The sequence below is a fragment of the Motacilla alba genome, chromosome 2 (genome assembly GCF_015832195.1).
Source record: "Motacilla alba alba isolate MOTALB_02 chromosome 2, Motacilla_alba_V1.0_pri, whole genome shotgun sequence".
In the NCBI taxonomy this organism is placed as follows: Eukaryota; Metazoa; Chordata; class Aves; order Passeriformes; family Motacillidae; genus Motacilla; species Motacilla alba.
In genome coordinates this window covers 128,037,231-128,061,811 of record NC_052017.1, presented here as the reverse complement: position 1 = coordinate 128,061,811, position 24,581 = coordinate 128,037,231, and the positions used below count along the sequence as shown (strand labels likewise).

Genomic DNA, 24,581 nt, shown 5'->3' with positions numbered 1-24,581 from the left:
ACCACCAGCTTTTCAGATTTTTACCTTTCTTTTACAAGAAAACTTGGAACTTGCAATGGAAATTATTTGTTTGTTCTAGGTGTGTTAGGCTTTTTGTTGGTTTTGTTGGTTTTTTCATCTGGAACAGGATATTTTACTTTATATTTTACAAACTTTCATCCAGACCAATAATGCTTTCGTTGTCATGGTATATATCGGAATGCACATTAAATTATTAAGCTTAAGATCTGAGTAAAGTTTTCTTTTTACTTTGGGTTTTGTTTTCCTGTTATGTTTTGTGGTCAGGTGTGGATGTATTACTGTCCCTACTAGTCAAATACTCTAGAATGCAATTTTTGCTTAGTTCAGTCAATGATTGATCAATTTGCTATGCAAAATCGAAATGTATGTTGCAGCTACATTCCTGGCAGGTCCTGCCCAAACATCACACCATCACTACAGAAATATTCACTGTTCTACTAAGTTCTCACCAGTGGAATATTCTGGCAACTGAATTTTTCTCAGAGGAAGTTTCCGGAAATGAAACACCCCCAAAACTCCTATTTTTATGCTATGATAAAAATCTTAGTTCTCTGCCTATGAAGCTGCCAGGCATCATGTGATGCTCCCAGTTTTGCAAACAATTCAGTCATCTCATTATTTACTCCCCCCTTGGTAGGAGTTGACCCAGTTGTCTCTGATGGACTGGCAGGATCTCCAAATGCCTTGAGGAAATGCTTTCCATTTAAGGAATGCACATGGACACCATGTGCATACTTGCAGCACTGTTCTTGGGTGAGGGTGATTTAAGACAGATAAAATGAACTCTCTGTCCTCAGGATAGCAGCATTCACCTGAGGTATGGAAAACAAGAAAAACCTGTTGAACAAGGGAACCCACAACCCTTAGCATTCATTTGGGCAGCAACTGGTGGAATGCAGGAGAGCAAAACTTTCTGGCGTTTTCACAACTGCGAAAATATCGGTATGTAGTTGCTTTTCACTACATTCTAAGCCAAACTTAACTTTTCACGGTCTACAAACATAGCCACAGGGCTCAAAAACCTCCCAAAAAACCACACAGGTATCATTCAAATTAGAATGACTGAAAAAGACTGACAGAAAATGAAGTGAGAAGTTATCCTCAGCTCAGATTTTATTTCTGACCTTTTTTCCTTTCATCCTCACTCACAGCTTTCTTTCTGTCTCCTGTACTGAGATGCCATTGCAATGTAAAAATCAGGAAAGCACTGTTTTGTAATGTTCACAGCCCTTGGATTTTAAAACTCCCTGCACCCATACATTTTACTCCTGTCTCTGTTTTCATATTTGCACAGAAGCAGTAAACATTTAAACACCAGAACAACAGCAGCTGTTCTTTGTTCAGTTGTTGTTTTGGGTTTTTTGTTGGGTTTTTTTTTTTTGGGGTGGGGGGGTTGGTGGTTTTTTTTTATCTTCAGCTTAGACATTCAGTCATTTCTGATCTCTTGACCTGCTGTTTGTTTGTTTTCCTGAGCAGGACCATTTCACCAAGTGTAACTGATGCAAGACCCTTCTCTTCATAGCCATCTCTGACATTATTGTGGTTTACTTCAGCAGTTGTATTATAACACACACCCAAGTTTTCTTTCATGTGTGCAAGTTCAGCTTTAAAGACACATTATTTAACAGTTTTTTTCCCCCCTGCATTTTCCTACTTTATCCTGATTTTTTTTTAAGATTCACACTCTTGTACTTGTGTACTTTTGAAATACTCCACATTTTGTTGCTTATCTGAATGTGTCTCCTAACTTCCTATGCCCATTTTGGTCACTGCTTCACAGCTTATGATGGGCTTTTTATGTCTCTTCATTAGCTAGACACACCTTGTGTCTTTTTTTTTTTAAGAATTAGCTGCTGCAGCAAGTGAAAGTTTCCAAGCACTCTTCCTGCAGGTAGCCTGGGAACACCTGATCTCATATCAAAGGGACTTTTATGATTCTGACTTCAGAACTGAGCTTTTAATATCACTACTGTGAGATGCTTCAAATGCTCCTTTAAGCTGCAGCATTGAGAAATAAGATCCATAACACTCCAATATTTCTATTTTAATACAGGTTAGCAAATACAGCAGACATCAGAATTGTCTTTTATCAATTTAGTCATGATATGCCTGAATATCACTGTCTGAACCCTTGTCATAGCTCAGGCAATTTTAATTCCCAAAATTTTCTACAATACAGTGGCTTTAAAATGCAGTACAGCAGTTTAAATGCTTGCCATCTACCAGCCTGGAGAGCCTATGTTATTTTTGGGCCCTAATCTTGTGTGACTTTCTCATTGCATTTTTCTGTCAGTTGGATTCTCACCACAGCTCCTCACATATTCTTCACTCAGTAGTAGGAGAGGAGCCTTCCTCAGCTGTAAGCAGTGTCTCATACACATTGATTCCATTAGAATATAGATTCTTTTCACCTGCTTGAACATGATTTGGCATGAAGTAATATAAACATGGCCCAAATGTCAAAAAATCCCCAAACACTAAAAATACAAAGTGTCTGTCAAAAATATACATGTATTTTATGCTTATCTGTCTTTCTGACCTTGAGCTAGACAGCTTCTCAGACTCTTTAGTGTCAATGTTTGCTAAGCAGTGAATGGTACTTTAGTGTTCATTTCCAGGTGAGCCTCAGAAGACAGACATAGGACTGCCTTGCATTGCCACACTACAGTGCTGCCAAGCCACCCGCTAGAAGACTCTTGTGCCTTCTGTACTACCAGCTCTTAAGTTCAGGCTGTGCTTTTTCCTTATTAATATTTCAGCCTTTTACAAGCTGGACTATTTTGATAAAAAGACACTGTCTCCTCAGTTTTGGATATTTTACTTCTTTTTCATATAAAGGGGGACTATGTAAAGACCTGGATCACCTTTTATGTAAAGCTGGTATTAGGATTGAGATTTGTAAAAGAATGAGTAGAAGAACATAGATTTCTCTGATCAGCTGTACCAGAAGCTTTACAGATTCCTACTCATGCAAGCAAGAACCAGTGCTGAACACTGTTCCAAGTGCAGGCTTCAGAGGTTATGCCAAGGAAACTGTATGTTGCTCACTTAATTGTTGAACACTGGCAGGGCTCTGGAGCAGGGGAGATAAGAGTCCTTGGTGTGACATCCTACACACCATCTGTGTAGGTCAACACAAAGTGGAGCTTGAGCTCTGCTTCCACATACCTTAATCAGAGCAAGAACAAGCCCTTAGAATAGGGCTAATTACAGGACTGTTAGGTACAAGGCAATAAAAACTCTGAAGTAATTATGCAAAAGTTGCAGATGCAAAAACTTCAGGACTACCATACCTCTGAAGACCTGGGTAAGAATGTTTAAGGTTTGCCTTCAGAAAACACCTAAATGGAGCTATCTATGTGTGGACAAGGCAACAAAGCTTCTGTTGTGCTCAGTGGAGTTGAACATAGGCATGGTGTGGGCTGAACAGCTACTGAGACCTCACAGCATGCGCTGAACACAGCTCCACCACCTCTAACAGGCACTTCAGCACTCACAAGGCAGCACACATACAGAAGCACCCAACACAGAAGCACCCAACACAGGCATCTTAAGAAAAAGCTGGTAAGGGATCTGCCCATAAGCAACAGTACTTGTACATACACAGGAATACACCAAGTTTTGCAGGGACATTTGAGCTCCTTTCAGAGTAGCAAGGCAGCAGCATGCTGTACAAATGAATACACTTTGCTTTTTAGCAGGAGTAATAAATCCCTATTAAACACTGCTGTGCTCTGGCTAGGACTTTTGTACAGCAGCCAGGTTTCGTTAAGGGAGAGATTTACTTTTTCCCCCTGTAGAAGAGGCTGCTACCAGGGAAGCAACATTCATTCCTCTCCCAGATGCCTAAACCTGGGAACACTAATTACTATTAGCCATTTAAATCACCTTGCATAAAATGCTGGAAAATTCTTGTTATTAGCCCAGCTGTTGCACTACGACAGTGGGCAAAGAAGTACTAGGGATGAGCAACAGGAAAGGTTACAGAATTAATGACTATAGGCTTATAGCAATTTTGACAGACTCATTTCATTAACACAGAACTTTTGAATTAAACTATGCTTAATACATGGCTGTGTGTCAGCTCATGAGTGCTTTCCTTTTAATATCAATGATTTCCCTGTTTATTGGGCATTTTTCCCAGTCTTGCAGCATCATGTGACATGAACATGATGGCAAATTAGCCAGCCCTCATTGAATTATTTTTGCAATTAAGATGTGAGGCAATACATTAAAGGCTACTCTAAGTAAACATTTTGGATATCAAAACTGACCAGTTTGTTCATGATGCTATAAAATAGTTTGGTATTCAAAAGTTTTATTAAAGAGGATTTTCTATCTAGGAAATCTAATAGAAAGTCTATAAAGGAAGCACAATTTTTCCATTCAGATAAAGATTCACCATGAGGATAGTGAACAGCCTGCTACATAAAACATCCCCTAAAATCTGCAAGACTGCTTACTTCTCCAGACTAGGAGCCATAACAAATAAATACTTTGCAGTTCATTTTTTCTTTTTTTGCTTCAACACAGAAAGAGACTATATAGGGAGAACAAAAAACCCCCAAAATCTAATTTCTTATTAATTGCCACAAAAAAACCAAAGTACCTGCTTATCATAGTATATACTGAATGGTGCCTGTATTTTCCTATGCTTAAGTTTTATGTAATCTTGGAAAATTTCATGACTGATTAGGTGGGTCATTTGCAAGAAATGCAGTTTCAGAAGACCTGCACACTGATCAATATGTGAGATAAGTTGCTTGGCATTTTTTTTACCCTCAGACCTGGCAGAACAGATAGGAACAGATCATTTATGCATCTCAGATTGCATTTCATTTTGCCACACAATGCTCCTGCCAGCTTAATTTGTGATTCAGTTATGAAAGTCAGGTTATCCTTTCCCTCTACTCAGAAATTTATTATTAATACTCACAAGCAGCAAATAAAACAGCAGGTGTAACCAGCATTGTAACAATAGGCTTATCTGGTGCATTGCAAATACAACCACCACGTCATGGACTTGCTATCTACCACCACGTCAGTGGTGGAGCAATAATGAAACCTGTCAAGGAAGCTTCTGAATACACATCTACATAAGCTTCAATTAGAAACAACACCCTTCGTACAACTGACACGGGTTGTGCTTCAGCATTCAGATGGAAGGGATTCAAATACAATGCACATACCACTGAACACAAGGGAACAGAGTTAACAGAGCCTTAAGCTGGAAGTTAACGTATCTCCCACTCCTCTCTTATATAACATTACTGTTGAACTGACAATTGATCTAGAACAGTTTTGAAAATTAAGGTAAATCTTGTGTTGACTGCCAAGATTCAGCTATCCTCCATGGCCGAACCACATACCTGCAGCTGTGAAATCCTTACCCAGCATCACCCTTACATGCACAATATCTGTACTTTCCAAAATGCACCAATTCTGACAGACAAGGCAAATGTATCCTCAGCCTGTGGCACAAGAGCTGTTTCTGTTTAGCTCACCATCAGCTCATTCTTGCCCCAATTTAATCTGCACATATTTTAGATTTTATGAAATGCTGTATTGCTTGATACAGAGTACAGTACCCAGCTTTAAGATCCAAAATGCTGCTGCTTCCTCAGCAGCACTGCCCCTGAAGGTACTCATGAGGTGCTGAGACACACAGCAGTACTGATAGAAGGATCTGATGGAAGGCAGCTTTGCTGCCTGGGGGAGGCAGCAGCAGCATGCCTGATGCAGGGTGGCATTGAGCCTCACAGTGGCACTGAAGCACTCTGAAGTTCAATTGTGTGTTTCCATTTAGGCTTCCCTTTCCTTGGCCATCTGAGTATTCATAACAGGGATCACACAAAAGAACCAAGTCCTAGCAGAAGAGATATCACATTCTACATGAACTCCATACACATGGATTTCTGCATAATTGATCATTTTATTGGAATCCATTAAAAGATGTTTGTTCAGATCACCTGTTCAGCAGGCAGTTATGCTGCTTCTGTTCACTGCATACATACTGAGCAAGTCTCCAAGCAATACATAAATATTGTCTGACCCCATACTTAAGTATCTTTACTACAAAAAGCAGCTTCTCCTCAACAAAAAGTTGTATCCATGGGACCAATGTGCATTTCTTCTAGCTATGACTTGTACCAAATCCGTATCAACAATCGTAGGTTAAATACATCAATGCATGTTAATAGAGCTTTAACAGTAAAAAAAGTAAGAAAGTTAAATACTGCAACAGCTGAGATACATACTGCATTCAAATGATAGAACATAGTCTATTGACCTAGTTAATGACAGTCACCAAAACACAACATACAGAAGCAATGTCAACTGCCAGTACTTGTCTAAGCATTTTAGAGTTTCCCTTTTCCCTTCAAATAAAGAAGGGTCATGTATATCTTGAAAGTGAACTTAGGCATCATTAACCTTACAGCAATATTGATGCTGATGGTTAAGGTTAGGTAGAGACATACTAAAGCTGCAGGCCACTGAGTACACACAGCATTTGTGAGTTTGAGGAGCCAATGTTTACTATAGCACAGGTTCATTGTTCAAACTAACTGCACCCTATGGACAGTAGCATTAATTGGCAAGACATTTAGTTTAAAAAATGCCACATTAGAAACCTAGCATATTTCAGTTAAGTGTTGATTTAACTAGCTATGATGAGGGCTAGGGAGGTATTTTAACTGAAACACCTTGGTAAAGTGAAATAAGCTGACCTATCATTGTTCTCTAGAACTCAGGAATAAAGTTAAATGTGTTCTCTCAGTCATCAAGGACTAGTATTTCAACAGGCATTTCAGGTTTAACCTAAGGGCAGGTGAAAAAAAATCACAATGCAACATACCTCAAATAGATGCAATGATGACCAATTAGCTGTCAGTCTCTACTTTTGCCATTACAAGCCAAACAATTTTGGCACACAAGTACAGCCAATCTTTTTAAGTTCAAATTCAACCATTCCAAGACAGAGAGACCCATTTCAGAGACTGCTCTGCAATACCATTCTGGACTGTAAAAACATGCATACACCAGCTGCCCAGAAACACACAACTAAAATAAGTTGCTAGAAATAGCCACTGAACATACACATGCATGCCAGTCAGCTTCCCAATTAAAATGCTATTTACAAGCCATACTTCAATTTTTTTTTGTAATTTGTAGTTTTTCACCCAACTTACACATATGAGTTCAAGTGAAGGACATGTATTGTGACCTTTTGAAATATCCAAAGTGAAAATGAGTGCAAGTTACAAAGCTACAAAGAGGTTAGCAATGATTTCCTGATCTTTTCAGGTGAAAAATTATTTAGTAGATAAGCAATGCCAAGGAGAGGTGGAGTCCATGAAGGACATAACCTTTAGGAAAGCAAACACAGCCTTAACCAACAATACTGACTTTTTGAAAAGTCTGAAAGCTTCTTCATACTGAAAACTGAAGTCCTCCATGAAGTTATCTGCTATCTTGCTGCCTGTTGTAATGTGTTATTGCCCTACAAGTTGTGCAGAAAACCACAGCCAAGTATTAATGCACAAGAAATTTAGAAATTACCGTGCATACGATTAAACTGTAGCAGAATCTCAGGTATTGATTATGGCTTAGACCTGCCTTGAAAGTCAACACTTAGACAAATATCCTTACATGAATGACATTGTCCATATGAAAGTGAGACAACTTTGTTACACTGAGGACTTACTTGGTTCAAGTGACCTTCTGCTTAGAAGAAACAATAGACAATACATTCACAGATAACCATTGCAACAATTAGCCCTGTAAAAAATTCAACAATACTTTTTATTTATCTTTTCCCTAAGTGTAGATATTTGCAGATATTTTATAAGCAAGCTGTTTCTTGAACAGCCAGATCTCAGATAGTTAGTTCTTTATCCTACTTCCTCCCTCATCCAAATTTGCCAAATTCAAGACATTGTTTTAGCAGCATTCGTGAAATCAATAGTGCAAAGTTGTTATAAAAAACTCTTTTCCCAAGCTAGGACATCCGCTTCAAGTTTTGTATTGGGTCAATAGCACTTCCCATGTTTTTAGGCCTCTGGGGAAAGGCAGGAACAATAGATATGCTGAATCTAACAAATGAAAATTGTTTGCCAAAGGCTTTTTTAAATTTTATTTTTGGGTGGATTTTTTGAAATTTGCTGCTCATACTGGCCCTTGTTACAACTTTAGTAACTAGTTCACTGCATTAAATTCACAATTCCTCATTTTGATATGCGCCTATAACATGTGAATTGAACTGCACCACAATAATTGTAATGTCATCTCTGTACATTCGAGCCAGCTCTTCTGGAAGACTCAGCATCTTGGACAGTCGCTCATGATCCACAGTTCCAAACTCATTGTTACCCACTGCGTGACGTATCAGGTGAGTTGCCGCATTCTGATCTTCGAATACTGAAGAGATTCTTGCTCTCCTTTCTGTTAAGAGACCATGCATCTGTCCCAAAGTTACCTTATAGCCACCAACAGCTATTGGCTGTTGGTGGTGAACACCAGTGAGGTACTCCCCCACAATTCTAGCCACATCTTGCCTGTGCATTGTCTCCCACAGCCCATCCGTGGCCAAAACCAGGAATTTATCCTGTGGCCGTAACTTGTGATGTATGACTTCTGGTTCAGCTGTGAGGTATGGGGGAGTGTAATAGTTTGGAGGAATAAACTTCGTATATTCATTGTCATTCAGCTGATCTGGGCCTGATTCCACTACTCTCTTCTGCAGTTCAATACTCCATTTAAACTTCACATCACCAAAAGCTCTGAAAGGCATCAAAAGACCCAAGAGACGATCTTGTTTCACAAGGCTTTTCTCTTCAGACTTTGGATGCTCCATTTTCACACGTTCCACTTCATGTTCATTTTGTGCATTGTGGTCATAGGACAAATTAACCGCAGACCAAGATCCATCTTCTTCCTGAACGCCGAGCATTGCTCTGCTGTCACCTGTGTTTGCAACGTGCAAGTCAACACCATCCACATGGGCTACACAGGCAGTTGAGCCAGAAAATGCTACTCGCAGTACTAGGTAGTTGAGAAAAGAATTTGGATCTCCTACTTGAGCTTCCAAAGAAATATCATTATCAAGCCTCTTAAAGGCATTAATTAAAGCTTCTCTCACATCAGTAGTCTCCCCACTGTTGAGATCAATCAGCTCCTGCCAGTAAGTTCTTAGACTGTTGAAGTAAAGCTTGGAAGCCTCTTTGCTAAAATAATCATTGGGATGCTTGTGCCACTGTAAAATAGGCAACAGAGCTCTGCCACTCTCCACAGCATTTTCTATTTCAAGTAAAGTTTCATGAGGTAACAAAGAGACAGCAATGTAGTAAAACAGTCTTTCACTGACAGCTTGAGCACAAGCACAGCCTGCGTGGCCATCAAACACACCCAGAAGCATCCCTCTTGTCTGTAAACAAGTGGCAGCACTCCTCCGGTCCTCTATCGGAGCATTAGCAGGCAACTGGTTACTGTCGAAGCCAAGAACAGAACTTACATTTTTACCATCAAATTCTGGGACTTTGAAACTGTATTCATTTGCCTTCAGGATGCTGTTGACCTGTGGAGGGGTGAGGTAAAACCTCTGCGGCGTAGAAGCATAATCCCTTGCGTGAATAAAGTGATTAAAGTGCTCCTTTGGCCTGTAAAGTGCCGCAAATTTCTTCTGTGGTGCATATCTGAAGTGACTGTGAGCAAAATGAGATGACAAACAACACAGATGTTTATGGTGGCAGTAGCACGCAGTACTGCCTATCCTGCCAATCTCACAGTTACGAATCAATGGGAACAGATGAGCTGGTGCTGGCATGGCATCAGACAACAACGGCAGCCTGGAGCTTCGGACTGGAATTGCTGAAAGACAAGAGAACAACTATGCTTAGCGGGACAGCTAAGAGACTTTTTTCTCCCCAGAATTCTGTGTTAAGATGTTTACAGCTCCTAACCAAGTTGCTTATTATATGGAGTTCATAGCTTCAAAGGACTTGACAAAGAAAGGCATTGCAAGGTGCTCGTTTATAGGCACTACATTGGGCTGTAACAAAAAAACTAAACCATACTTCAGCACAGGTATTTCAGCTCTCATACCCACTCAGATAGCAGGCAGGAAGTGAAAGCATCACCCAGTTAATGAACCTTCAAACAACTTAGCACAAGAGTTAGCATAGAGCACTCTACAGAATTGCCACAAGACTTTTACAGCTATTTGCTTTCCTGGTGATTTCATAGCTGACAGAGACAGATGTGGCACACAAAGAAGAAAACTCCTTCTGTAAGGCTGAAGAAGAGAAAGCATCTCAGGGAGACTTAAACAACTCTGAGATGACATACAGTGAAGATTGTTAGACAGCAGTAGCAAGAAGTAGGGGATAGAACTGATATTCTTTATGCAATCAGAAGTCAGTAGCAGGTTTTGTTTCTTTCCTCCCTTTCATATGTAAAGCTTCAAACTTGTGTTACATATATAGAACAGCCACAGCAATCTGTGCAGCAATTTTCTAGCTTAAGATGCAAGTACAAGAGGTAGAAAGGAAATACAGCTTTCCAACAGCTATTCCATCCCAGTACATTTTACGATTATAAAGCACCTTGAAAGGCTACTCAATTGAAGGCCTATATGCAAATTGTTTGCTTCCATGACTAGAACAGAGCCTTGCACAATACTCTAAAGCTAGTTTAGTGTTAAGATAAACCACTAGTATCTGAAAAAATATTCTTCTGCTACTTGCCACCTCTAAAAGCCTTCCATATTTTTCACTCCCCTGAAGAAAGAGTATGCTAGCATACTTTCTTGTCTCCATTTACATACCAAACCACAACATTAGTGAGAGTGCCTCTCAAAAGCCTTATTCACTATGCCTCATTACCAGGAAGTCTTTTACAATGTAATACTTGAGAGACAACTCCAGAGCGGAGATGGAGTTGAACTGTGCCTTGTGTGAAGCACACACATTTAAAAGAGAAAAATGAATTTGCCTTATGATCAAGTTTCATCGCAAAAGCTTTTTCTCAGAACAGGCCATTAGAAGGCTTACTGCAGTCGTAAGCACCAATCTATCAGCACTGCTAGATGTCAAATTCTTCTATGGAAGAAATGGATATTGCTGAGTTATGCAAGATGCTTCAGTCAGTAAATGGATTTTTTTTTAGCCAAGCAGGCATACCAGTATTTCAGAGGAGACTCAACCCCAATAAAATATGCAACAAGCCTCAATACTCAGTCTAAAGGATCATGCAATATAGCAGAAACTGCATTTTGCAATTTCTGTTAGCTTTCCATAGCTTCAGCCATGATTCTGACCACCTGGGCCAGCTGAGAAGTGCCTGGAAACATACAAAGCTTCACTACTCCATTCTCCTTGTTTCAAGAAAGGGAAGCAAGCCGTATTTTCCCTCCAAGCTTGATTGCTCTTTTTAAGTAAACCAGAGTAGAGCCCATTTCTCTGTTACATGACATCTAAGTGCTGAAAGCAGAGTAGCATTCACGTCCCTGTCACTGCACTGACTCCCCAGTACTAACGAGTGACTGTTGTACATTGACAAGAATTCTGAGTCCCCTATTGACAGCTGAAGATTGAAGTTTTCTGTTGTACAGGTACCAGGAAGAGCTTGGGCTGCAGTCCAGATGCCCAGGAGCAGTGAATTGGCTGGAGCTTCCAGATGCATACTGAATTTATGGTAGCCATTTGCTTCTCCAAGTCCAGGCTTCACATGCACACAGCATGACAGCAGTAGACTGTAACTCCAAATATAGATTTTGAATTCTATTCACTGCCTTCTAATTATATAGGAGCTATTTTGGTAACAGGTATGTATATTTCTTCACATGACATTTAAAATCAACAATTTTGCTTAAGGTTCTATGGATGTGCCTGGCCTACAGCAGCACCTCAGCTTCAGCACTGGTCTCTCCCATTAGACTCCACCTGGATCAAGTTGTCCTGACTGCTCAGCATTTATGTTCAGCGCTGACCCACAGTGATGCCTCAGCTGCTCAGACAGTTTTTTTTTTGCTTCATGATGAAGCAAAAATACAAACGTACTGCTGCTGTAACAGTTCTGCAGTGCCACCAGAGGATATTTTTATGATTTTTAATCATTAGCTTATCAAATGAAATCCAAGAGGAAGTAGTAAGAAGTTGGCCTCACATTTTGCAGGGCTCGTATAATTTAGAGCAGATCTATGCCAGCTTACAAGATCAGTCTGTTTCACATACCAGCTTCAATAATTCCAAGTGATTAAGTAAATGCCTAATTCCAAGTGTCCAAATATGAACTGAAGTTAAAGTCTCTCCCACTTACCCCTACAACACAGCTGCCCCAAATATAATCAGACACTCCAGCTGCCCTTCAAATATTTAAGATCCCAAGATCATTATGGTTGATCAAAAGATGGCAGAAAGGAAAAAGAAGTAGAAATAGTACAGCTCAATCAAGATTTGTCAAGATGTTAGAATCGATCCAGTGTAAATACCTCTCCAAGCCCAGAGCAGGGTACAAGCACTATTTTTCAAGCTGTAAATACAATATGACCGATAACAAGTCAGATGGCCAACTTAAGGGGTCTTGTAGTACTACACTAAAAAAAAATATAAAAACGTTCTACCTTTCTTTAATAAAGGCTTTAATTATAGCCATACTGTTAGGGCTAACTGACACTGCACAGACAGGTTCCTCCAAAACACTATGCCAAAGGCACCCATGGCTTCAGGTAAAAAAACTTCGGCGCCTTTCCTACACCTGACAGACCTGAATGAGCCAGCTGGAGAAGACGGGGAGGTGGGGAGGAGGAATAAGCAGCACCGTTAATCCTTCCCTCCGGCCTCAGCCCTCAGACACAGCCCAGCCTCGCAGCCCCTTCCCCGGGTCCCATCCGACCCCCGAGCGCGTCGCTCCACGAAGGGAGATACATACCGATCCGCCTGGGCCCAGGACATACACACATTCTCCTGTCACAACATGAAGCCGCCAACATCCACAAAGCAGAAGCCCGGGGGGCGGGGGAGAAGCAAGGCAGAGAGTTTGTTAGAGAAGACGTAGAGCTCCGGCACGGAGGTGGGACGGCAGACAGGAGGAGACAAGCACACACAGCCCTTCTGCGGGCGCACAGCGCCGCTGCTGCCGCTCGCCCGGCGATGGGACCGAGCCAGCTCCGCAGGGACCGCCCGAACCCGCCGGCCGCCCGCCCGGGCACCGAGCTCCGCTGGCCCCGCTCTCCCTTCCGGCAGGGCGGCAGGCAGGGCCCGCTCTCGCTACGCGCCGCCGCGGCGGATGCCGCTGCCCGCTCAGGCGCTGCGCGGCCCCGACATGGCCGCCCCTCCCCAGCCGCCCGCCCGCCTCCGGCACGACCACCTCCTCCTCCTCCTCCCGTCCCGGGCACAGACCTGGGCCTTTCCCGGGCGGCTCAGGGAGACGGGTGGAAGGACCGTGCGGCACAGGAAGGGAAGCGGGTGGAAGGACAAGACCGCGCCGCCTCGCAGGCACCCGCCGCCCCCAAACCCCCCCGACGGCCGCCGCCTCACGCCCGCGGCCGCCGCGCCTTTATAAAGGGCCCTGCGGCGCGCGGCGCGCCGCCCATTGGCTGCAGAGGAGGGCAAGGCGGGCACGTGACGCGGCGGCTGAGGGAGCGCGCGGGGGGCGGGGGGGAAGGAGGGGGCGGTGCGTGCGCGCGCACCGCGCAGGGGCGGGAGGGCGCGAAGGCGGCGTTGGCGGCGCGCGCTGTGTCCGCTCCCCTCCCCCACGGGGTCCGTGAGGGCGGGGAGAGCCCGCGGGCGCTTGTGGAGCGGGAAATGGGGCCGGGGCCGTCTGCCCTGGAATGCTCGTGAAGTGCCTCCAACAGGTACGAGGCACGGTAACTCCGCTACAGTCTGTCCCCTAAGCCAGGGGCCTCTCTGCCCTGAGAAAGCCCCCACACTCCTTTGGTCAGGAGTCAGAGTCACACAGCTTCTGACTGTTATGGAGACCCAATTTGGGAAAATGTCTGAGTTTTCCAGAGTATATTGCCATTTACTCTGAATTCCTTTTAAAAAACTGGTGCTTTTCGGTTTTTTTTCCCCCTTGAAATGTTCGAGTTGACTTGCAATCACAAAGCTCATTAACTCCACAAGAGACCCCTGAAGCCTGTACTGAAACACGGCAGGGTCATGTTTGGTTTTTGGGGAGTTTTTTTGTTTTGTTTTGTTTTGTTCATTCTCTGTTTTGTTTTGTGGGGTTTTTGTTTGCTTGTTTGTTAGTTTTTTTATTAATTTGCCCCGTGATGTTTTGTCTTCTCCAGAATCCCTCGAGGCAGAGCAGGCTGCTGTGCAGTGAAGAAGACCAGGGCCCTCTCTGCCCTGACATCACCGCATTGCTGCCCTCACTACCAGCAAGGAAGGATTTGAGGCAGTGGCTAGAAAGAAGGAGCAGCCCTTCCCTAGGAGGGTGACACGTGTCGTTCCTGCCGGTGCAGCAGCAGCAGTAGCCTCCCCTCCCTCCTTTCTCTCCCCTCTCTTAGTTAGTGTCCTGTCCCTGTTCCACATCTCTAGGGCAACACTCAACTTTGCATGTTCTTCTAAGGTACTCTGATCCAGACTTACTCTTCATGTACATTTCTGAATATGAAAAGTATGTAAGTTCGACAGTATTTTGATTTTTTTGATCATCTCTCTGTTTACAAATGCCTATGCTCTCACATCTTACTATTTTTCAGGGTGTCTGGGATGCCTACTTTGCTGTGTGTTGTTGGCAGCAGGTGTTAGCAAGCCTTGGGGTGTTGCAATTGGCATTCTCTCGGCAGCTGTAATAAAACATAGATTTTTGACTATACTTAGGTCTTTACTCAGTAGGAGTGTACAGCTGTGTACCAAAACCAGGAGAAGAAACAAAGGAAAATTTACACATAGTGCTCAGAAGACTCAAGAGCTCTACTTGAAATATAAGAGTATTGAAAGTATTGCCCTCTGACCCTCAGTGCGAAAATCAGCTAGAAAGATAAAATGATGCCATCTTTAGAAATGCAAGTCTTTCATGGTAGTAGTTGAAAACAGAGTATTAAAATTTTCATTTATTGGTGTTCTGGGTGGCTTTTGAGACATTTATTTGTTTATCCAGAATGGTATGCCATTCTGGATAAATATTCTTCTCTTTGAGGCTTAGCCTGACAGACAGCATTATACATTGAAAACTTCATTAAACAGCATGGAAAACAAATTAGTTGCATTCCTTTTTAATGGTAGCGTATGGTTAAAAATAGATTGCCAGCATCTGCTGAAGTAACAACCATTTACATAATTTTCTGCTTGCAGCAAGAGTGACTGTAAGGCCCCCAAGTCTGGAAATTTTCTTACAGACTGTGTAAAGGTGCACTATCAAGCCACCTTCTTAGCTTGTCAGAAGGAAGAAGGCTGTGGGAAGACAGACCTCTGCCTGGGTGAATTTGAGTCAATTCTAGGAGAAGATGCACAGAAATGGATTGGGATGAAGTCACACCGATCATCTAATATTCCTCTAAGCGAGGAGTTTGTAGAGTGGCTTCATGTATGACTTCCACAGAGAATGTTGCAGTCTAGAGTTGCCTACCCAGAAAAAAAACCACAAAATAGTTAGCATTTAGCTCTATTGTCTTCAGAACATCTTGTGCCCATTAGTTCAGTTCTCCATAATTTGCTGTGAAATTTAAAGGTTAGTGATAAACAGCTCCCTGTTTATTGATTTAATTATCCTTTTCTTCCTGATTTAAGACCAGGAGAGGAGCTGCTTTTAGAGCTGGTCTTGGAATTTCTAGCTCCCTGTATCACAGTATCCTATTGACATATCTGAACATTAGGCAAAATTTGAATTTTCAAATACTGAGTGAGAAAAGATTGTGGTCTTAGCAGCCACATATAAATCCCACCGATTAGAGACAAAATGCTAAAATTTGGCTGACATTTTGCTCCTTGAGCTTATCTGAGTTTGTTGGTGTGCTGCCAGAAGTTGGATGTTGCAATTTAACTGGAATGTTAGATTTTCCTTCTCTTCATCTTGCTGCTGCCAAGACCTTTTTGTGCAACTTTGAGCAACAGTTCCCTTTTGCTGATTCTAAAGAATAAAAAATATTCTAATGAATAAAAACATGTTGTTCCACATTTAACATTTTACACCAGAGAGTGACGGAAAAGCTATTACTTGTAACTACTTCAAGGTATGCAAAGTCTCCCTGTTTCCCTGGATGAAAGGATTATCAACAGAGTGTAACAAGAGACATCAGTTCTTGTTTTAATGTCCCTGTGGCCAGCACTGGCTAATTCTGCACTGCAGAACCAACAGGCAGCTATGCATTCTCACTGCAGCTAAAGTGCTGCAGTACTTACCCTGACACACATTTCCAGAGAAACCCATTTCCTGAGAAACCCATTTCCAGAGAAGCTGTTACAGATCATCAAAATCCATTTTCATTTGAAATCAAGTGTTTGCAATAACCTTCTAGTTTAAATAGGTTCTTGTGTCTGATGTAGAAATATTTTATTGATTCATTTTTATTGACTCATTTTTACTGAAAGCTAGCTCAGGAGTGAGCACAGGATAATATTTCACCTGTTTTTATATCCCTCGACTCCTTAACATTCTTATGATATCCTTGCACACAGTGTTACAGAAGTGCCCTGTTGCTCCTGTGCTTGTTGAAAAGAGCAGTTGCTCATAAAACCTGTCTTAAAACTGAGTGCAGGGATCAAACGCTTCCACTTGGCAGGCTGCCATACAGACTTGGAGCAGGAAAAAAGGGCAGAAGAATTGTATAAGTTTTGAGAGCAGAAAGAAAAGCCTAACAAGGGAGAAAATAACAGAGACAAAAAAGCCAGGTATGGAATAAACAGGAAGGATTGGACCAGACTAAACTGTGTTCTTTCCTTTCCTGAGAGCATTACAGAAGCAGTGACAGCAACCTACGTGTGCTGTTCCACAGAGCAGCAATTTATTTTTTATTTTTAGTGGAAATCGGGAGCATTATGTGGCAAAAAGAAATGTGTTGGTAGAGCTCAGAGCAGAGGGAGTACTGCAAACAGCGGTGCCCTGTGCTCTTCAGTCTGCTTCAAAGGGAGAGTGTGCTTTCACATTCAAGTGTTCTGCTCCCCTCTCAGGGAGTGGTTGCTGTGGGTGGTGCATCTGTCCTGCCTCAGCACTGCTGGGTTCCTGGGTACAGTGAACGTTTCTGAAGTTTTACAATGAGCCCTGCAAAAGGTGATTTTTAAAGAATGTTTAAGAGTATCAGCTTTAGAGTAAGCCAGCAGCCCTAAGCCACATGATCCATCTCTCCCCTGCCCTTTCTAAAGGTAAGTCCAATGGCGAATTGGAGACAATTGCTTCCAGTGGGTATTTTGCTTTCACTGTGGGATTCACGGATAGTTTAATTTATTTTGTCTCCCCTGTAGGCCCTTTGTATCTTCACTCTTAATTCCTTTCTGAAATGAAGCAGTGGGTCTGACTCATTCAGCAGTTCAGATCCAGCTTCCTAGACTCAGAGAGTAATTGAGGTCAGACCGGACATGCTGAAAGCAGGGCCACCTTCAAAGCTAGGTCAGGTTGTTCAGGGACTTGGTCAGTCCTGTTTTGGACATCTTTGAGGACTGAGGTTCTCCAGTCTGCCTGGGGCCCAGTTCCAGTACTTCATCGCTTACATTTTGAAGATTTTTAATTTTTAGTTAATCAGAATCTTCCATGTTAAGCTTGTATCTGTTGCCTCTTGCCCCTCAGGACTTCTTTGTACCACCTTATATGTTGATTCCCATCTCATTAGCAGAGAATGAAATGCATTTTTTTCATTTTGTAGTAGTTGTGCCCTAGTTTGCACTCTTCACCTGGGCTGGATTCCAGGGTCTGGTGTCCAGTTTGGGGAATACAGCATTCTGACAGCTTGATAAAGTGAAGGAAATTCTGTAGAGAAATGATTTTTTGGCCAGCTTCAAGAATGATACTTAGGACATTATCAGTGTCTGACTATGAGGAAGTCGTTTTAGGATTTCAGGAAGTTGGATCCAGCAATTGCTTTGCTTCTGAAGGGTCTGATCCTTTTCCATCTGTAGTTCATCATGTGCATTTTTCATATTTCTTTGTTACAGTCATTTTCAAAAGTAACTACATTTGCAGTTATAATGGCTGCCATGCAAAAGATTTAATAGACTTCAGAGGAAATAGTGGAGATTAAAATTGGGAGGGGAGTCTGCTTGCATTTTTCCATGCAGAGAATAGCTTACACTTTTCAACTGATAAAATATTGTTAAATGCTGCTGGAACAATGATATATTTTATCAGATATAATGCCCTGAAATAAAAGATTGCTCAGATGCTGGTAATTGAATACAGCCTTTTGGCTTTACTTGAGGTCACTGGAGTCAAGAGATGGAAGCCAATGGTTGGTCTGTAGAAACAGCTGGCTTGAGTTGAGATCTTTCTGTGCAAATGTGAATGTTAAAGACTAATAATTTCTCCAGCAATTAGGAAGAGCAACCATTGCCAACTACTAGAAGTACTGGTGTTATTGTTTTATCATGAGGGGGTACTTTGAAGTGAAAAGTAGTTATGGAAGATACAATTAGAAATTTCAATTTAGAATCAAGAGTAGGCTCTGAACCAATCTCTTAGGTGTCTTGGGGCCTAGGGTTAGATCAGGTCACATTTCCACTTGTAACAAGAAAGTTTAGAAAGACTACCGAAGTGACCCCCTTCTCATTCCTCTTTGCCTTTCTCAGTTTAGCCTTACCTAAATGCTGGGAAAATAAGACCTTGTATCCTTTGGGGTTTGTATTTGACCAAAAAAATAAGCATTTGGGGTTTTTTTTCTGTAGAAAAAAAGATGAGTTAGGTTACTGGTTTCCTTAGTTGATAAATAGACTTATTATCTCAAGTGACCCCATCTACAAAAACATTTACCATTTGCTTTATACTATATGTTTCATAAATATTTTTAACAACAAACCAAACATGTATTTGTTCTAACCTCTTCCCTTCCCTGGCTAGATCCAGTATTCTGTTCTTCCAGGCAGGTATCTCAAGCAGAAGGTTACAGAGTCTCGTTTACTGCCTCTGGGCCAAGGAGTGGTGGATTCCTCTGTGAGTGACCAGTCTTCACTGCATGCTAAGGCATTGCCCTCACCTCAGCTGACCTGCAGCCAGACAGTAACAGGACTCCCTGGAAAAAGAGGCAGTGTGGAATGAAGGCGACAATTATACCAGCCTTTTACATTTAAAAGCTTTAGCCATTAGGCTGTTACATGGTAAGATAGGAACAAGCAGAAGGAGCAACACTGTGTCTTAAAAGTGGATCTGGAGCTTTGTTTATGGTATTCAGGAACTGGAGGCAGCCAGCTGCCTCTGAGAGATCCTAGCCATCTCAGCAGAGCACAGCTGTGGTCCTGTGCCAGGCTTTTAATCAAAAGAGAAGGCCTGACAGTGATCATTTCCAGCAGACCTGCTTTAGGGGTGCCTTTCTTCTCCTGGGGAATTTTTTATAAGGTCATTTAGAGATCCCCATTCTAATTTTGCCCTGCATTGGCACTGGAGTGCTTTCCTTGAATCTGGATTCCAGCCCAGGGCTGGATTTGGCTTGCAAGTCTGAATAACCTGCATATTCAGTTGCACAGGTCAATGATGTCCCTGTGGCAGAGGCCAGGGAGGTGGTGCAAGATCACATGTTCCCCCAGAGATGTGCTGTGCCTCTGAGGAGCCTCCATGAAGATCTAGGAGCACTGGGAGGACATTCAGTAAGCACAAGATGACTGCTACCCTGCTGCTTCTCAGGAGCCCAGGACGCATGTTTCCTGCAAACCTTTGGGGCTTACAAGATAGCAGTGCAGGCACCTTATTGCTTCCCCATGATCATTTTACTCAATGTGTTTCAAATGCCCTGGAGCAAGTGCAGATTGCAAGCTAAGTGTTTTAGAGTAGTATTTTAAGAAGGATTATTTTTTCTATTGGTGTTGACTTTAAACACTGGAGTGAAACACCAGCTACATCAGGCTGTTTCTTTGAAACTTCTTTGAACTTTGGATGCATCTCTGCAGCCTGCAGCCTTGTGTAACTGCAGAGGTTTGTTCAGTTTGTCTGGATGTTATATAAGCTGTCTTTTATTTTCCTTTTGCTTGTGATCATGTTATGTAGGCTGCCTTCTTAAATTTCAGGAACCCTAAGGCAGCCTGAGTCATGTGTATGAGGCTCTTTTTTGCACTGTTGTGTAAGGTAGTGAATTGCAAAGGTCATGGGAATGAGTTATTTAAAAACTGAAACATGCTGGGCTCTATCCAGCTCAGAATAGATGAGCTCAGAAAGGCATTTGCGTTTTAAATTACAGTTTGGGTTATCAAGGACTGATTCACCTAACTCACTATTTCAGTTTCTTTAGCAAACTGCTATAGCACACAATATTTTTGTTTCTTTTAAATGTGTTGCTGATATAATAATGCATTCCCCATGAGATAATGAATAAAATATTTACTTTCAATACTAGAAAACAAATGCATTCACAAATATTGTCATCATAGGCACAGTCTTCACACTCATTCATTTTTGGTGCTCACAGCAATTAATCTCCCTTACCATTTGATCCCAATGGAAGATTCACGTTCAAAGTGCACAGAAGGCTTTGATCTCCCCAGTGAACAACTGGGTTGTGATGTGTCACTGTGCCCTTGTGTAAACTGGCTCAGTCATACTGATGCCATGCAGGTTAAAGGTACAAGAACAGATAACCCTGGAGTCTCTAGGGCAGATCGCTGTGTTTCTGTTCACTCTGTCTACTGTCTGGTTTAAGCCATTCAACTGTACCCTCATTTATAGAAAGACCTTTTTTGCTTCCTATTTCATGTCCCCTCTGAGGCCCTCCAAGTCACCACCCACAAAAAAAGTGAATCCAGCCATACTTTAACGTGAAAGTGCTCCGAACTCTCCCAAAAGCACTTTTCAACTTGGATAATTTCACAGAGCAGCTCAGGGCACAACTCCACCAACTGCTCAGCAAACAGAGCAGGGCAGGCAGCAGTCTCTGGCAGCAGGGAAGGACATCGCAGCGGGCCAGGGGAGCAGGAGGGAATACAAACCCACACCCTTGGAGTGATTTTTTTGTTCTCTCCATCAGCCTGTAAAGCTATCCCAGCATCATTTTGGCCATTTGCAAAATTAATGTGTGCAATTGTAATTTACTTCCCTTTTCATGCACCAAAATATAATCAACTTGTGATCACATCAACTCTTGTTGAAAATAGTATGAAAAAGCTATGTGATGAGAAAAAATACATTAAATTGGTTTGGCATGAGGAAGCAGTTAAATGACTCTGATTACTGAAACCCAAACCAGTACAACCCACCTCCCCAAATATTGCATCAATCTTGCAGAATTAAGTAATAGCATGTCCCCATATAGTGATATTTACACAGTGTACCATTTACCAGTGTACTGGTAAATGATACAGACAGAGAATGGTTAACCCAGAAATTGTGGAGTCATACATGTGCATGTAGGAGAGGGGGAAAAAGCCTATTAAAAAAAAAGGCTAGAAATGCAAAGAGCTCAGTGTACTGTGTTCAGGGACATGGTACTGAAAGGAAGGAGAACACTGGGGCAAAGGACTTCCTGGAAAGGGCTTGAATGTAAACACAGGTGAGCTCTTGCTGTTTGCCTGCTTTTTGCTGTGTTCAGAAAAACAAGGACTTTTTAAATCCAGGAATTGTACATGTGAGTCTATTGCATTATACCCAGCATCATGACTCAAGGTGATTGCTAGGAAGAGCCAAAAGAAGAGCTGGAATAAGGGAGGACAGGGTCTATGAAGTGTAAGGGTTTAAAGATGTTAGCAAAAAAAAAAAATCCCAAATATTTTCCCATATTCAAGGCATTCTGGTTTGTATTTGCATATATCAGTGGGTAAAATATATGAGTCACAGGGTGGGTTTTTTTTGTTGCATGTTAATAATGGACACCTTGCCCTGAGTCAAAAAGCAGTGCTTTAGGTTAATCCAGGAAACACTTCTTGAATCTGCCATCAGGTGAAGACTGGAAACAAGCTCACTTTCCCCAGAAAAGAGCTATAAAACCAATCAAGAGAAATTGCAAACAGAAAGTCTGTTCACTTCTCTAACACTGCTCTTAACCTCTTGGACTATCTTGGGCCGAGCAGCTGGAAGACAGCATGTTCTGTAGGCAGACAGCTCCTGGCAGGCAGTCAGTACAGCTGCGAACACCACACTCTGTGCCAAACATGAGCCTGTAATTTCTCTCCAATGGTCAGCTTTTTGAGGATAGCATTTAGTCATTTCCTGGGAAGACAAAGGGTGCCCATCAGAGCTAATGATACTTTACTTGCTCATGCGTTGCCATGTGGGAGGTGGCTATAAAACACGCTTGGAAAATGAGCACAACTGATTCAAAATTACAGCAATGATTTTGATGCAGGAATTTGCTGCCAGGCAGTTCTCAGTATCCCTGCACCCTTTGTCAGACAAGGAGGCATTTTCTTCTGACTTACTTTTCTCAGCCGTCTGAATAGGAGAGCAAATGCACCTCAGGAGAAATAAGAAGTGTGTTAGTTTTCATTAACTTTTAATTTGAAGTCTGCATAACTGAATGAAACCACTGTAGTAATCTGGAAAGGGTATCTGAAAGCCCTGTTGAATCAGAGATAATTCCTCCCTTCTTGAAAAGTGCATATTTAAAAGGTGCTTTGTTCGGAGGCACAGTATCCCTGCCAGTACTTGCAAAGAACTCAAACAGTGGGAGCAACTCTAGAAAGTCATTTCAGGCTGCTGCAGCATTCCCAGGCCTGTAGTAAAGGTCAGAGAATGTCTGTCCTTCAGCCATGTGGAGTTTTGATTAGCAAATCTGCGTCGTTGACAACTTTGGATGATTTCCAGACAGCCAAAATCAGGGCTCCTATGTTCACAAAGAAGTGCACTCCCTGTGCCCAGCTTGTGCTCAAAGGGACTCGCTGCACAGTGTTCAGCCTGTAACACACACTGCAGTAAGGCTCACAGCCAAACATTCCAATCATGTCAGTAAAGAAAAGTTTAAAAATGTTCTTTTGCTGACAGGTCTTTCTTTTTCCAAAGGAAAAAAAAGTTTCAAAGAAAGCTTAAGGGGTAAGGGACTACAGCATAACTGAGTCTCTTCCCACACTGTACCATTTTCCATGGTTATTCCTTAAGGCCATCTTTACAGCACTCACAGTGTAGACCATCATGTTTTCATTATTTCTTGCCTGCAGCAATTATAATTCTGCCAATGCCTTGCCAATACCTCTTGTTTTGTTACTGTGGCCAAACCTGTTTGGTCTTGCTACCAAGGCCAAATCCCCAGATGTAGTGTGATATTGGGAAGCCAGATGCCACTGACCCTGTTGGGATTCAGTGATGACTCCTGCCAGAAATGTGCCCATCCCTATAAATTAGAAATGCCTTCTTTGTTGCATCCAAGCACCACTAACCAAACTTGTGTGGCCATGGATTAGCTTAAGTGTTTGTCAAACACATGTATGGTGCAGTTGCTCTGCATGATGCACTGGTATAGTGAATGTTAAAATAAATACAGCATCCAGAGCATTCCCTGGCTTCTCCTGGACATCAATAAATAGCAAGCAAAGAATTGTTCACTGGCTGTCTCAAACCAAACACCTAAATTAAGAAAAGTTTGTTTGAAAATTATTCTTTTTCATCCTTTTGCTTTATCTTCTGTCAGTTACTTTCTGTACCAGAAGAATAGAGAAAAAATGCTGTTATGAAGCAGAGATGAACAACAGGCTTGTACCACATCCCGGGGAGCAGCTGGTGAGAGAAGCACTCCCTGACAGCGCAGAACTATCAGGGGAAGCTGGATTGTGGAGAGGAAATGTGCTATATTGATCCATTTCTTCTGTTTTGTTTTGTTTTCTGTTAATACCACACTACTCCTTTATTTGACCTTACATATGGGGAGCATTGGAAGCTGTGACAATGCAGAAAGCTGAGGCTGCTGACGCCAGTGAAGGTGGGAGGGGAAAACACACATATAAGTGAGAGAAGAATTTGGCCCGCGGTGTCCCCCTTTTGACTTTATACAACCCAGGAAAAGTAAAATAGTCCTTGCTGACAGTACCAGCTTTTGACAGTAATTGCACAGTAAACAGGACATTGTATTAGAATTTATGTTAGTACTTAATTTTGTTGGGTTTTTTTTTTTTTTTATTGCTTGGCCTCTTTAAATGTATCTCCCTTAATGCTTGGCTACTCTGAAAAACCAAGTCCCTGTAGTCAACATGAACAGGTAATGAAGACATAGTGTCAAGTGATTTCTTCAAATACACATTTCTTATAAAGTTTGTTGGTTTGTTTTTGGGGTTTTTTTTGGTAAAAGTTCATGTCTTTGAAATGTTTGTAAGCTGGCGAGGTAGTGATTTATTCAAGGTTGCTAAGTGCACTACTATTCTAAAGTCTCAGTTAAATACTGTGAATGAAGATTGCCATAGTTACAGCTGAGTTCAGAAACTGGCACTATTGTATTGTAATTCTGGTTTCTTACCTTGCCTCTCTTGCTCTGGCACAGTGAGAGACACATTTCCATCTCTGTA

At 42.0% G+C, this 24,581-nt stretch overlaps 2 protein-coding genes across 5 annotated transcripts; one reads left to right on the top strand and one right to left on the bottom strand.

The window, feature by feature from the left end:
* Positions 1 to 4,322: 4,322 nt before the first annotated feature.
* On the bottom strand, positions 4,323 to 13,552 carry PDP1 (pyruvate dehyrogenase phosphatase catalytic subunit 1). 4 transcript variants are annotated; one of them, XM_038128426.1, is made up of 3 exons: positions 13,419 to 13,552; positions 12,949 to 12,983; positions 4,323 to 9,888 (listed from the first exon to the last, which is right to left on the bottom strand). In XM_038128426.1, the coding sequence occupies exons 2-3, from the start codon at positions 12,977 to 12,979 to the stop codon at positions 8,237 to 8,239; spliced, it is 1,683 nt and encodes a 560-aa protein (XP_037984354.1). In that variant the 5' UTR covers positions 12,980 to 12,983; positions 13,419 to 13,552; the 3' UTR covers positions 4,323 to 8,236. The 4 variants fall into 4 exon arrangements, with proteins under 4 accessions (XP_037984354.1, XP_037984356.1, XP_037984355.1 ...); XM_038128428.1 differs by having other exon boundaries at positions 12,949 to 12,956; positions 13,419 to 13,538; XM_038128427.1 differs by lacking the exon at positions 12,949 to 12,983 and having other exon boundaries at positions 13,419 to 13,550.
* LOC119696969 (translation initiation factor IF-2-like) lies at positions 8,363 to 16,110 on the top strand. Its single transcript, XM_038126927.1, has 3 exons — positions 8,363 to 8,410; positions 12,870 to 13,873; positions 14,309 to 16,110. Exons 1-2 carry the CDS (start codon positions 8,363 to 8,365, stop codon positions 13,857 to 13,859), a joined length of 1,038 nt encoding a protein of 345 aa, XP_037982855.1. The 3' UTR covers positions 13,860 to 13,873; positions 14,309 to 16,110.
* The last annotated feature ends 8,471 nt before the right edge of the window (positions 16,111 to 24,581 follow it).